The sequence below is a fragment of the Wyeomyia smithii genome, chromosome 2 (genome assembly GCF_029784165.1).
Source record: "Wyeomyia smithii strain HCP4-BCI-WySm-NY-G18 chromosome 2, ASM2978416v1, whole genome shotgun sequence".
Classification (NCBI taxonomy): Eukaryota; Metazoa; Arthropoda; class Insecta; order Diptera; family Culicidae; genus Wyeomyia; species Wyeomyia smithii.
The window spans coordinates 50,524,839-50,539,018 of record NC_073695.1 but is presented as its reverse complement, the minus strand read 5'-3'; the positions used below and the strand labels follow the sequence as shown (position 1 = coordinate 50,539,018).

Sequence of the window (14,180 nt, the reverse complement as noted above, 5' to 3'; positions counted from 1 at the left end):
TGACACTTGACTTATCACATACAATCATACAATCGATGATGAACCTCCTGACACGTTGCACTACGATTTTTCTCGCTGCGACTATGACGCCTTCAACAATACCATTGCAAACATCAACTGAAGTATTCTTCTTGCGTACTATGCTACTGACGACTCAGTTAAACATTTTTACGACAAAATCGCTCATATTATAAACGCAGAACGCCCAACAACCGGCAGTCGTGGTTGAACCCAGGATTAAACCACTGTCGTAACCGGTTAAGAAAAGCTCGTAAACGCTACTTCAAACATAGATCTAACCACAATAAACAAGTCCTCCGCGAACTCGAACAACAGTACATATAAAATACAATGTAATGCATGTTATCGCGAGTACATACAACGAATGAAATGTCAAATAAAACGTGACTCATCATTTTTTTTGGAATTTCGCCAATGGTCGTAAGATAACTAAGTAAAACCCTCACCGCCGTTTTTCATAGTGATATGGTCGCGAATAACGAAAATGACTCCGCTAATCAATTTATCGATTTATTCCAAACCGTATATTGCGAAGTCCCCCCAAGAATAATTATGATGCTATCAGAAACATGTATACATTCGATCTGTATTTTCCCCGAGTTACGCTATCTGCAGACGATGCACAATTGGCTCTTGCGGCAGTCGATACCTCTAAAGGACCAGGACCTGACGGTCTACCTCTACTATTCTTGAAACAATGCTCTGCAACATTAGCGTTGCCACTTTAAGCTCTTTAACCAGCGGATTTTCCTTGTGCATGAAATAGGTTACTCCTATCGATAACTCTCATTCATAATTGCAGTTATTCAAATAACGCAGAGAATCACCGGGGTATATCGGTTTTAATCTGTGTATCAAAAGTCTTCAGCATTTGACAAGATTCCGCATATGTTAGCTGCAGGGGCGACTCGTCCATAGGTGCAACCTGTGCAATGCACATGGGGACGCCAGTCAAAAAAAGGAATCTAAAATCCAAATTCATTTTCTTATTTTCTTATTTTTCAGTTTTATTCTTAAATAGTAACAAAGGGAATTTGTTATTTATTTGTTGGGAATACTTGCTTTTTTTCGCGGATAAAATTGTAGTTACTTCCCCAAACTCTGATTTCCAGAGTTTCTAGTTGAACAGGTAGGTTCAACAGCCACGAGTCGCCCCTGGTTAGCTGTATAGAAAATGAAACGAGTCGGCTTACCCGACTGAATAACCAATTGACTATCATATCTGACGCGTCGAAGAGCCTCTGTTAATTTCCTAGGAAGCCATTCGTACTGTTTTCCAACACCTTCTGGAGTACCCCAAGGTAGCATATTTGGACCACATCTCCGAAGAATTATTATATGCCGATGACTTTAAAATCTTTCGTGCTAATGCACCTGTTTGTTGCATTACGGTCAGCCCTGCAGCGTGATGTTGACAGCGTGTTGCATTGGTGAACTTGGCCTTGTGAACGGCATGGAAGTGAACATGAACAAATGTAACATCATTTCGTTTAACCGGTTTCATAGACCCCAACATTTCACGTACAAGATAAATGAATGAGTTTTGAATCGATGGGACTCTATAAAAGATCTTTGAATTTCGATCGACAGTAAGCTACGATTCGACGAGCTTATTACCACCACTTCGTCTAAAACATACGCCATACTTGGCTTTATTCGACGGAACACCTCGGATTTCTCCCGCAAACTTCTACACCTTAAAAATACTTTATTGTTTTCTGGTTCGCAGCATCTTGGAGTGTGAAGCTCCTGTTTGGGCACCGTACAACACTGGACTAATAAAAAAATCGAAGGCATCCAACGTTCCTTTATCCGATACGCTCTGCGTCGACTTCCGAGGCAGAACCATTCACACCTCCCAGCTTATGAGAATCGTTGTCAGCTGATAAAACTAAGCACACCAACTAGCTGAACGTAGAGCGTTATTCTAAAGATTATATGTTTATGATCTCTTGATGGACACAGTTGACAGTAGTTATTTTCTTGAACAATTAAACATCCATGTGTCTCATCGTTGCTTACGTAACCGAACGTTTTGCTGGACTCTAAGCTACCGCACCACGTATGGCCAGCATAAGCCGTTAGATTACAGTTGTAAGCTCTTTAACCCATCATGGATCAGACCTAGATCCCGGATTTTCTTCAACGTGGTTGATCCGGGCTTGTATTGTTCTCATCAAGAAAAAAATTTAAAAAAAAGAATTATATGTTTAGATTAAACTGTACTAAAAAATGGAAAAATATTGTTCTTTTTTCTGATTTTCTATATATCATTCTACTAAGACGCTCAGAAAATAATTTTGAAGAAGAAAATGATGAAAAAAAAATTTCGATTTCAGCCAACCGAGTTTTTACTGGTTGTTTTACACTTCATAGGTATATGTATGCTTGCAGAACATCGATGAATGATACAAAAGCAATGTCATATGTTAGCTTCTACAATATTATTTATTTGTCTTTTCAGCTTTAAAACAATTATTGAAAAATTATGCTTTTGAACACATTTGCGCGAACGCTCCCCTTCCAATGGAATGGGTGCGAAGGGGTGCCTGGCAGGTTTTTTGTACCCACATTCCCAGCTATCATAAACAGAAAACGGAATGTGTTTATCTCATCTCAGTTATGCATAAAAAAAAATTAAAATACCGTTCGATAAATGGTTCATAATGAGTTATTGAAGTTAGTCACGAGTTCGATTTTAATATAAGCAAAACTAGATTGATTCAAGACCCCTACCCTCTTCGAAAGGGATGATTCCCATACAAAAACACAAGAAGTAAATGTAACCGTATTAGGCATGTGGGTTTTTTGGGGTCAAGAAATGTTTCTATGGTAGTTCGACACTTCTCCCGCTCTCTAAGGGGGTGGCCATACGGTATTTTCGGAACCAGAATAATGCCAAAAAGTCGAAAATTACCTTAGACGCCTTTTGATTGATTTGATTTGATGTTCCTGCGATATTTCTGCCTTTCAATATCGACGAAAGATAAACTCATTCCGAGTGTGATTTCGATTATCGTCCATAATTGTGAGCACGAAAAAAACTGGCGGCAAAACAAAGAATTTTATCATTCAAAACGAAATCTTTAGAATTCAACAGATTATATAAATAAATCAGTAGATTATATGAATAACTGCGAAGAAGTACCCAACTATCGACCGCTTGAAGCATCTTAATACCAATGTATTGCAAGGAACCATACTTTAAGGCAAATAAGAGAACGAGGATGTTCTTGTTCTGATAAAACCAGTAACTTCAAACGATTTGTATTTTGAGCTCCAACGCATCCAATATCCTATTCGTCATACATTCGCAATTAATATTAGCAAATCGCAACGTCAACCTTTAGAACTTTGAGAAATAAATTCAGGTTTCCCAAGCCTTCAATGTTCAAAATTAATTGAATGAGGAGAAAAATGAGTGGGACAGTGTTCGCCAGGTCAGCTAGTCATAAAGAACTTCAAAAGCACAGATAACGATTGCATAAAACCTAAATTCATTTTGACCCCTATTCATGCATTTCCGTTTACACTTGGCCAAACACTGCTACTACACACGCAGGCAAAGAATGAGAACTCAAGAATGTAGGTAAACAAACAATGATTACCACTTCAAATATGATACGTAAATGGTTACGATATATATTACGGATGATAAGCAAATCATACTGTGTGCACTTCTAAATCAAAGTTGTTATCACTATGCGCCATGTATGTTCTGTTTGTGAAAGAGGAAACCCCCATTGAAATGAATAAAGCTATCGCTTCTGTCTATATCGTTCACATTCGCATACCGGAAAGCAAAACAAGGAAACACACCTAGAGTAGCTACCTCAACTCAATATTACGGGTTAGACAAATGGAATGCAGCACGCCAAGCTGATGACAGTGACATTTGCGTGATAAGAAAGTGGTAGAAATTCCTAGATAAACTGGGGCATTTTTAAAAAGGGTTTTACTTTTTTTTTAAATTTCACCGTGTACTCGCACTCAAAATTGAGCAAAATCATTTCAAATCACCTGGAAATACGCGAAAATTTAATCGACCATTTTTGATTTGAATGAAACTTTGCACACGTATTTGGCTTAGCAAACTGAGCATTTTTAACAGGTGGAGAGAATTTTTACACCCATGAGTTACATTCTAAAAGGGTGTATGCCTTTTGGCATAGGTTTTATTCGAAGCATTGTACCCCAGAAACCGTTGGTTGTATAGAAAAACTGTCTGAGAATGAGTTGTAGCGAATCAAAAATGCATCATAAAAAAATATCCACTGTACAAAAAAAATTTTTTTTGACCAAAAAAATTAAAAATAAACATTAAATTTCAATTTGAAAAAAATGAGTTGAATTTTTTTTTTATTTTTTTTTTAAAGAAATTTGACGTTAATACGCAACTTTTAAAAAAAAGTCCAGGATGGAGAAATGAAAAATATTTTTTTTATGGTACATTAATTTTTTTATGAAAATTTTAATTTAAACATTTTTCAAAATATTTGTATTCGGATGATTTTAAAAGATGCAGAGAGTCATCTGGAATCAAAAAGCTCTTGGTAGTAAACATTCTAAACCCATTGGTTTTCGAGTTATTTCTTATTTAAGCTCGAAAAATTATAATTATTTAGGAAAATACACGTTTTTCTTAATTTGTCCATGGTTCTCCAGCAAAAGCCATACGTTCATTGGCATGCTTGATCAAAAATATACAATTCATTCTTTGACAACAAAACGATTGGGAGAACGGTTCTCAAGAAAAGAGTTAAATGTTCTAAGTGATATAAATATATATAAGAATCAAATATTTATTTTCGAGTTTTATTATCTTAGGAACATATTTTTTTATGACATAGATACTTTACAGAACTAGTTTCACCTTATATTTTATATACATCATAAGTAAATGATTCGTCATCTTTTGAAAACAGCTTCGTTTGTATCTTATTTTCTGATATCGGAACAAGAGAGTAATACTTTTGTGTGGCAGCTATTATTATAGATTTTTTGAAAATATTGCTCCATTCTGTTACTCTTTGTTCATATTCTTCATATGATACCCAACTAAATGACATTTTTGATGATTTTTTATTACTTTTCTGATTAGACCAATCATACAATTCTTTTGCGCTTGTAATGGGATGTTCATGTTCTTTAGCTAAACTTGCATTTCCTGCCATTCGTTTTAATATGCCACCAATTGCATCGCATGGGTCTTTACCATGAGAAGTCGCAAAAAATGCCACTCTGCATCGACGTTATATTTTGTTTTGAACTTGCAAAGACTTGCAAAGTTTTTTCTATTTTTATATTGTGAGGCAGCTCCATCAGACATTAATATCGCTTTTTACAACTGTATTGTTGTTTTCAAAAAACTCATTAATTTGGCAATGAGCACCTGAACCGCACCAGTATCATGATGGAGTACTTCCGATATTATGATGAAGCTGATATTCTTAAGTGTTCCAGATTCTGAATAGTAAACAACGAAGGGATGAATGGTGGCTTGACTATCATTCCAATAACTACACGAATCACAAATTGATAAAGACGTATTAAAATGAGCTTGACTGTTCAATATTTTTTTATTTTGCAATAACGTTTTCGTTTAATTTGCGTAAGCTTGATGAGCACCGATGATCAGGAATGGGTTTACAGCATTTGGGCTTGGTGTATTCCATTTTCACTTTATTCATCTTCACAAAATGCAACAGACTAACACATTAGTAACAGACTAACACATCTCGAGTAGTGCAATCGTATTTATATACGAAAACAGATATTATAGGTAACCCAGTAGTTATTGGTTGCGTACTTCACAAACAGTTATTATTAGTAATCAAGTAGGTAGTGTTGCACGACACATTTTTTTATAAAACATTCGACAAGGGGGAACGTGTACCTACTAAGGTTTAGCGCTTAAGTTATTTATCTAATCGTTTTGTTGTCAAAGAATGAATTGTATATTTATGATCAAACATTCCAATGAATGAATGGTTTTTGCTGGAGAACCATGGACAAATTAAGAAAAACGTGTATTTTCCTAAATAATTATAATTTTTCGAGCTTAAATAATAACTTGAAAACCAATGCCTTTAGAATCTTTACTACCAAGAGCTTTTTGATTCAAAATGACTCTCTGCATCTTTTAAAATCATCCGAATACAAATATTTTGAAAAATGTTTAAATTAGAATTTTCATAAAAAATTAATCTACCATAAAAAAAAATATTTTTCATTTCTCCATCCTGAACTTTTTTTTAAAAGTTGCGTATTAACATCAAATTTCTTTAAAAAAAATGAAAAAAAAATTCAACTCTCTTTTTTTAATTAAAATTTAATGTTTATTTTTAATTTTTTTTGGTCAAAAAAAATTTTTTTTTGTTCAGTGTATATTTTTTATGGTGCATTTTTAATTCCCTACAACTCATTCTCAGACAGTTTTTCTATACAACCAACGGTTTCTGGGCTACAATGCTTCGAATAAAACCTATGCCAAAAGGCATACGCCCTTTTAGAATGTAACTCATGGGTGTAAAAAATCTCTCCACCTGTGAAAAATGCTCAGTTTGCTAAGCCAAATACGTGTGCAAAGTTTCATTCAAATCAAAAATGGTCGATATTCGACCATGGGTCATTTGGCGCGAACTTGCTTAATTGTAAAACAACATTTAAAACATTTTAAGTTTCTTTTACAACTTGTATCTCCTGGATTCCCAGAACTGACAAGAATCGTTTTTAAATTCTCATTTGTTGAACAAGTGTAAATCTACAATCAGCTGACGATGATGACTACTAATTTCCCCCCTTAATCTAACACTCCTGCTATTGTGTGGCATCAATTGCCTATCCTCAAGTCGTACGGTTCCGCTCACCGATTGAAAAGGTGTGATTTAATCAGCATTTTACTGCGATAAAACTCAAATCAATCCATCAAACTGACATCCATCCGTGTGGCAAATCATCGTGCTTTTTGTCTGCTATGGATGCTATATTTGTACCCTCAACCCGCTCGACACTATTCAAGTTGCTCCGCCTTCGAAAGAGAAGCTTCTCGAGTTTCGGCACCGTGTCGGTGGCGATACATTTTCATCAATCACTTATCCGACACAAACGATACGGTTAATTTTAGACGATAATCTTGGGCGCAACTAAGGAAAATTTCTAGGGGGGGCTAGTTTTCATGTATGTCACCTAAAAAAGAGAAAAAAGAGTTTGAATATGCTTATTTAATAACGCTTAAAATAGTATCGTAAAAGCAGAAAAAAATCACTTCGGGTTAGAATCTCCGAAGATGTACTGAATATCTTGAACACATCGTCAACGCCAAGCTCTTTCAGCAACAATGATTCGATATTGAGGAGAGCTAGATTTGGTAAACGGCTGAGCAGTGCTTTTTAACAGTTCACCCTAGTTAGAAGAAAATGGACCCCAGTGTGGTTCAAGGCATATTGCCCTATTCCTACCTTCACGTGGTACCAACTGGGATACGAGCAACCAAGGAAAAACCGGTAAACCGGTGGGGTAGTTGTTCTCCTAGAGACCCAAGCAACAATTGAAACATAATAAAAAAATTAATTGTGATCATTTGTTGCACTAATGAAATTCCGAGGTTTTAAGAAACATTTTTTGTTTCTACGATGCAATTGTAAAGAAACAAGCAACAACTAAAGTTGCATCGCTGCTTCAAAAATCTTCACACCCACAACGTAATTCGCGAGGATAGATTTGTTGTTGAAACGTATAAACGGCATTTGAAAACCTAACCTTCACTGAATAGATCTAGTGGGTGGAGCATATAGGTTGCCAACGTGATGCTTGCGAGATACAAAAAACAAACACACAAAAATACTTCTAAAAGTTGCTGTCATGTTCAGAAGCCATGTAACAGCAACTTTTGCTCGATCGTTCGCCTTATATTTGTTTTTGAGATGAGCTTATTTACTGCGTTGTAACTTTTGGGTGCTTGGACTAGAAGTCGTCCAAAAAGTGTGGGTCTCTAAACGAAATATGATAAATTGCTTTGAATTTCATTATCACGCTAAGGTACTGATGAATTGAAGAAGCAAAATTAAAAACTGTTAATGACCATTGCATTAGCATGATAAGGGAAGCAATATTTAAAACTGAGCCATGAACTTGCAATGCAGCATTTACCATGTTGTTATCGAATTCCATGCATAAGTTCATACACATTGCGGTTTCATTCTTGAAACTTGTGTTGAAACAACGAAAATGTTGCAATTGGCTCCATCTCCTGCGCTTTTTTTGTCATTGTATATGAAACTGAGATGTAACTGCAACTTAATTTCGCATAAGAATTTGTTGCTGTGATGCACAAAGTTCATTATCGAAACAAATTTTGCTACTTGGGGAGCAGCTTGTCTGCGCGTCTACCCCACAGGCTAGGGGCGGCTCAAACAGCGACTGATCCGGACCGGATGGTTGAACTATGAAATGCGGTGTCTCGCCAGCTACATCCATGGCGGCAGCTCCGTCGCGAGACTAGGTATCGCAGCTCTAGTGAGGCAGCATACTAAAATAAACATACTACGGAGAATCAAGAATTCAAAACGAACCGGAACAATCAGCAATGACCCAGCCGACGAAATAAGGACGACGATTAGAAGCTCAGTACATGTAACAGTAGATCGCTTAACGACCCGGATGTCGGCCGAATTCTGCTGGATCAGCTAGAACCCCGCCACTTCGACATCATCGCGCTCCAGGAGCTTTGCCTGAAAGGAGAGAAGGTACGGTGGATTTGACGCCGCAAGGCACAGTACCACCAAAGCGGCAGGCAATCAGCGACAGGTTGTGTTTGTTGAGAATTAAGAGCCGGTTCCACAACTACACTATTCCCGATGTGCACTGCCCTCACGAAGGAAGACCTGATGCAGGGAAAGAAGCGTTCTACGCACAGCTGGAGAAACTCTACGATAGCTGCTCGCGTAAAGATATCAAGATCGTCGTTGGGGACATGAACGGAAGGATAGCCTTATATAAGCCGGTTATCGGCCCGCACAGCCAAAGTCACTTCTTTCCTCGACCAACGTACAGCAAAACAAATTGACCACGTTCTCAACGACGGCCCGTTCTTCTCAGACATTACAAACGTACGCACCAATCACGGTGATGATCGGACATGACCACTTCGATACAAAAAACTACAAAACCCTGATAACCGGTAGTCCTCTATGGAAGTCCTTTTGATATTTTCGAACAGAAGGTGCCTATCGGCGAACAGAAGGTGACTATCTACGGAGGAACACAAGCGGACGACGGATAATGGCTACAGCGCATGAACCATGAGTTACAATCGCTGCTTGGAGAGAACCCCATTGCACACCTGGCGAAAGACGATAGGTTGCGGTGGGCCGGTCACATCTTAAGAATGCCGGACGACAACCATGTGAAATCACTTCTTTTCAGCAACCCTACCGGCACAAGAAATTAAGGGGCGCAGCGTGCATGATGGCTCGACCAGATCGAAAGAGACTTGCTAGTGATGAGACGTCTGGGGAACTGGTGAAACACAGCCCAAAACCGAGTAAACTGGCGACTTCTTGATACAGCACGAGTTACTACAGCTCTCGTCTGACTGGTAAAGTGAGTAAGAGAGCAAGAGTTGAGAATCGATCCTGGGTGCAGAACTAGTTCTTAGCCAATGAATGATGACATCTCAATTTGTGTTGATTTTGATGCTCTGATAAGTAGTATGGAATGTATATATATTGAATACAATCATTCTCTGGGAAATTCTATGGGGGGCTAAACACGTTCTAGGGGGGGCTTCAGCCCCCCCGTAGTTGCGCCCATGACGCTGATGATGGTGTTTCCTGTTCTTAATTTGATTTAGTACTGTCACGCCATTAAACGAATGTACACTGGACTAGATCAACCATGTCCCGTAACAGAAAACAACTGACAGGTTTGTTTTATTTGCTTTCTGTTTACAGCCCCTCCAGCTAAGAGCCGTGTCTAGTCCTTCGCTTACGGAGCCTACGCAACCGACGTCGCCAGTCACGAAGGTGGCTGCCACCGAAGTTAGCTGTAGCAACAATGGTTCAAACCTGGTGCGAGATCGAACTGGATCGCATCCTCAGCAAATGAAAGCAACAGGGAAAACAGGACCGAATAATCCAGGTATGCTCAAACCTGTTTGTACCAACTAGTTTTCCGATTATAATAAGATCATTTCCCTTTCCATAGTTTCTGAAAGTGTACTGCAAAAGTTCCGAAAAACCTTCTCCCAGTTTAAGCCAAGTAAAACCGTGAACGGTTCTTATCCGGCCACTGGTGGAATAAACAATAGCAGTAGTAATAACGTAAACGTTTCGCAACATTCTCTTCCGTACCAACACGCCGTGGAAATGAGTGCAGATAGTGCCACTCAGCAGGATCGACCGCAGGCTCCGACCCACCAGCCGAACCACCACCGGTTCGGACCTCTAATATGGCGCTCGAGCAAGGAACGGCGGAAAACAAAATCCCACCGACGGGACAAATGTAACAGCGGTGACTCCGGCATCCAGGTAGAGTTGGAGCCTGATGAGCAACTATTGCCAGAGGGAATTGAGGGGACGGTAAGTGCGTCTAAGTGGTCTCCCAAGCGACTATTAATAACTTTTATATTTTCCTACAGGAATCGAGTTCATCACCACGCTCGAACATTTCGATTCGGCGGGCAAATTCAGCCAAAACCAACAGAACTGACGCAGCGTCCTCCATTCTGAAACACAAATTGTCACTGAAAAGCAGCAATAAAGAAAATGTGGCCAACATATCAAGACTCAGTGGTAAATCGCTGAGTCAACCTTCAGGCTTGGATTGTGTAGCCGGAGACGAAGAGCTGGAAGCAGCAGACTTGAGCGAATCAGATAGTGATGACACGGTACCGGCTCCCGTTCACCATACAAGGATGAACGATGAACCAGTGTTTGCGGAGGTTCTTTTCTCATTTCGGCCCGCCGGATCCCAGGAGCTTGCGCTTGAAAAGGGAGCACTGGTGGAAGTGTTGAAGCGAGATCCCGGACCATGGTGGTGGGGTAGAATAAAATCAGATGCTATTCTGTCTGGTCGACCGGATGATGAAGAGAGCTCCGAATGCGGCTGGTTTCCCATGGACTTCGTTAAGCTTCTGCCGACCTATAATATGCCAAAACAAATTATTATCATCAATAACAATGAGGGAGGCAGCAGGCTCAGTGCTGGTGTCGGAGGGGGCCTGAGCGAGGGCGAGGTAACGAAAAACTGTGATATGGACTCAGCGAAAGGGGACGACGTTGGTGCGGACCCGATTCCGGCGGGTTCTAACGGGGCCAGCTCTAGTCAGGAACAGACCAAGGAGAACGTTATCAAGGAACTACTCGAGACTGAGATAAACTATGTCAAGCTGCTCAATTCACTTTGTTTAGGGTAGGATTGACGTTCAATTGAGGTGACAATTTCGTTAATGATTTATTTTTCATCCGGCAGGTTTATCAAACCGCTACGAGAGCGAGAGGATATTTTTCCGGTGGAGAGTGTCAATTTAATTTTCGCCAATCTGGAGAAAATCTGGCGGTTTCAGCAGACCTTCCTGGATGCACTCCGAATAGCTGTACCGAACAATAGGATTGGCGAGGTGTTTCTTGAATATGTACGTTAGAACTACTTGTTCTATATGTTTCTATAACAAACTGATATTTGTTTCTATTTAAACAGCAATCTGCTTTTATGATCTATTCATCGTACTGCAACTCCTACCCGCGTGCTCTGATGGAGTTGGAAAATTATGCCAACAATAAAGAAGCGTGCATCATACTGGAGAAGTGAGTATAATACCACATTATGCGCAATAGAATTATATTAACTGGTTTTCAAAATCACTACAGTTGTCGTCTAGCCCAGAACCTACCAGAGCTGCCGCTATCCGCCCATCTGCTGGCACCGATCCAGCGAATCTGTCGATATCCGCTTCATCTCAGCGAACTAGTCAAACATTCGCCTACTCGTAAGGAGCTGCTCCCGTTGCTGAATTTTCGCAAATGCACCAAGTCCGATCTGGAAACGATGGACTGCCGGGAGGTCTTTGAGCTGGCACTGGCTGCGATGCGACGCGTCACCGAGATGGTTAACGAAGGTAGGCGGTGTTTGTGTCATGGTGCTTATTTTTACAAACTAGTAATTAAAGTAAATTCACGCTTCATGAAATCGTATCGACACAAGGCGGGTTACCGCCAATGTCGTTCGAATAAATTAGTACTATTATTAACCTTGCAAGTAAATGGTAATGTGTGTCAACAGTGTTTGTCTTGGTATTTAACAACGGTTCTTTAATTTTTCCAGGTAAACGTCACAGCGAATACCTTTCCCGCATCCAGTCTCGTTTCGAGAACTTCCAAGGACCGTCGATTAACATACACAGTACACGGCTGTTTCTGCAAACCGACGCAATCCGTATGTCACCCAACCTGTGGAACAACACCTACACACTGTTCCTCTTCGATCGGCAGCTTATTTACTGCAAGAAAGACCTGCTGAAACGCACCAACTACATCTACAAGGGTAGAATCTTTTTGGACAACTGTCGGATATTGAACCTCCCCGATGGGAAAATGTTTGGAGTAACGCTTAAAAATGCCCTGCGCTTATATTGTGACACGCGGAATAAATGGTTTGATTTTTGTTTTCGCAGTAGCAGCAGCAAATTGCGATTTTTAAATACTCTTTCCGCCGAGAGGCAGTTTTGCGGGGAAAGTTTATTCGTTTCCGAACTAGACGGTGCCTGCGTAGATGAAGATAACCTGTCAGATCGGGAATACTTCCCATTCACGGATGAAAAGGACGGATGCAGCAACACCGATACGGAAACCAGCAACGAACGGGTGGCGTTTGATCTTGCGGATAATTTACAATTTTCTTTGCTGGGAACTGGAATGACACAGAGCGCACGGAGTAGTAGCAATAGTAGTGTACTGAAGGAATCTCCCACGAATGTAGGTGGTAAACAATCGGGAAACACTCTTCCCAAAAAGTCTCGAAAATTGACCAAAGACCAGCAACAGCAGCAGCAAGCGGAATACAGTTCCCATTCGCTGGGCCGACGGAAACTAGGTAATTGGTTCCGGAAAGCTAAAAGTACCAACAGTACCCCGTCCCAAAGCCCTACCCATAACCCGATGGCTCTTTCGCTAGCTGCCATCAACAGTAGCCACCACTCCCACCAGCCGTCGGACAGTTCCTCGGCTAGCAGTCCTGGGCTTGGTTACCAACGGACACTATCTGCCCTACCTTGTTCTTCCGCTGCCAACAACCTGGCGACCACCGGAGTACCGTCAACTACATCAACCAAAGGTAAACACAAAGATACCCAATTAATGACCCAATCGGCCATATCCTGAGGGTACGAGAGCACCTTGCTCTAGTTCTAAGTCATCGGCATCGAGAGTCACCTCCTAAGCCCACCCATCATCAGCCATTAGTCATGTCTCCCCAAAACACACGACCATCCATACAAATATCGCGTACAGTCAAGCGCACCCAAACCAATGGTCTCTCTTTCTCTCGTTGCTTATGAACTCGTTAAAGCTTAATCTGAAAATCTCCTGGAGCGATCCTTTTTCAACCAGTTAATATTAATTTGTAACTACTGCACTATTGTTATTTACTTATGGTGGTAGATACAAAAGAGAATTTATAGCATAACAACAGGTCTAAGTTTATGTTTGAAAATAGAACAACCAATCATTGTCCGTTAAAAATCGAGTTTCATTGCTGAAACAGAATTGGGTTAAAGCTGCACAGTGTAAATGCTTTTATAGTTTGTTTATACATATACCATGTATAGTTGTTCTGCAAACGCCTTTTTAATGCCTAAGTTATTTTATTGCCCTAATACTACTATCAGTTTTTCATTTAGATAGACTAATCAGAACAATAAAGTTTAATCAATTTAAGACTCTTGTTTTATTTAGTTTTTAATATTTAGGTTAAACGTTGACTCGCAAATAGTAAAGAAACATCATCCACTTTTTGGCGAACAATAAAATCATCCCTAAGTCATCACTTCCAGAGGCATGCCTAAAAAGTACTCCAACCCGAACACTGTCCATTGTTAGTAGCCAAACATTGGAAACAATCCTGTAGTTCCGAACTGTTCCACTAATGTTACAGAAAAGCAC

General features: G+C 39.9%; 1 protein-coding gene across 3 annotated transcripts in view; it reads left to right on the top strand.

The window, feature by feature from the left end:
* LOC129724532 (uncharacterized) overlaps positions 1-14,180 on the top strand; it is a 545,414-nt gene that overhangs the window by 518,809 nt on the left and 12,425 nt on the right. For 2 of the 3 annotated variants that reach the window (XM_055679508.1, XM_055679506.1), the window contains 7 exons: positions 9,975-10,161; positions 10,228-10,601; positions 10,661-11,433; positions 11,494-11,656; positions 11,722-11,828; positions 11,892-12,139; positions 12,346-13,955. In XM_055679508.1, coding sequence (XP_055535483.1) covers positions 9,975-10,161; positions 10,228-10,601; positions 10,661-11,433; positions 11,494-11,656; positions 11,722-11,828; positions 11,892-12,139; positions 12,346-13,400 — 2,907 coding nt within the window. In that variant the 3' untranslated portion in view covers positions 13,401-13,955. Of the gene's footprint in view, positions 1-9,974; positions 10,162-10,227; positions 10,602-10,660; positions 11,434-11,493; positions 11,657-11,721; positions 11,829-11,891; positions 12,140-12,345; positions 13,956-14,180 lie in introns of those variants that run through there. The other variant, XM_055679507.1, reaches the window with a different exon arrangement.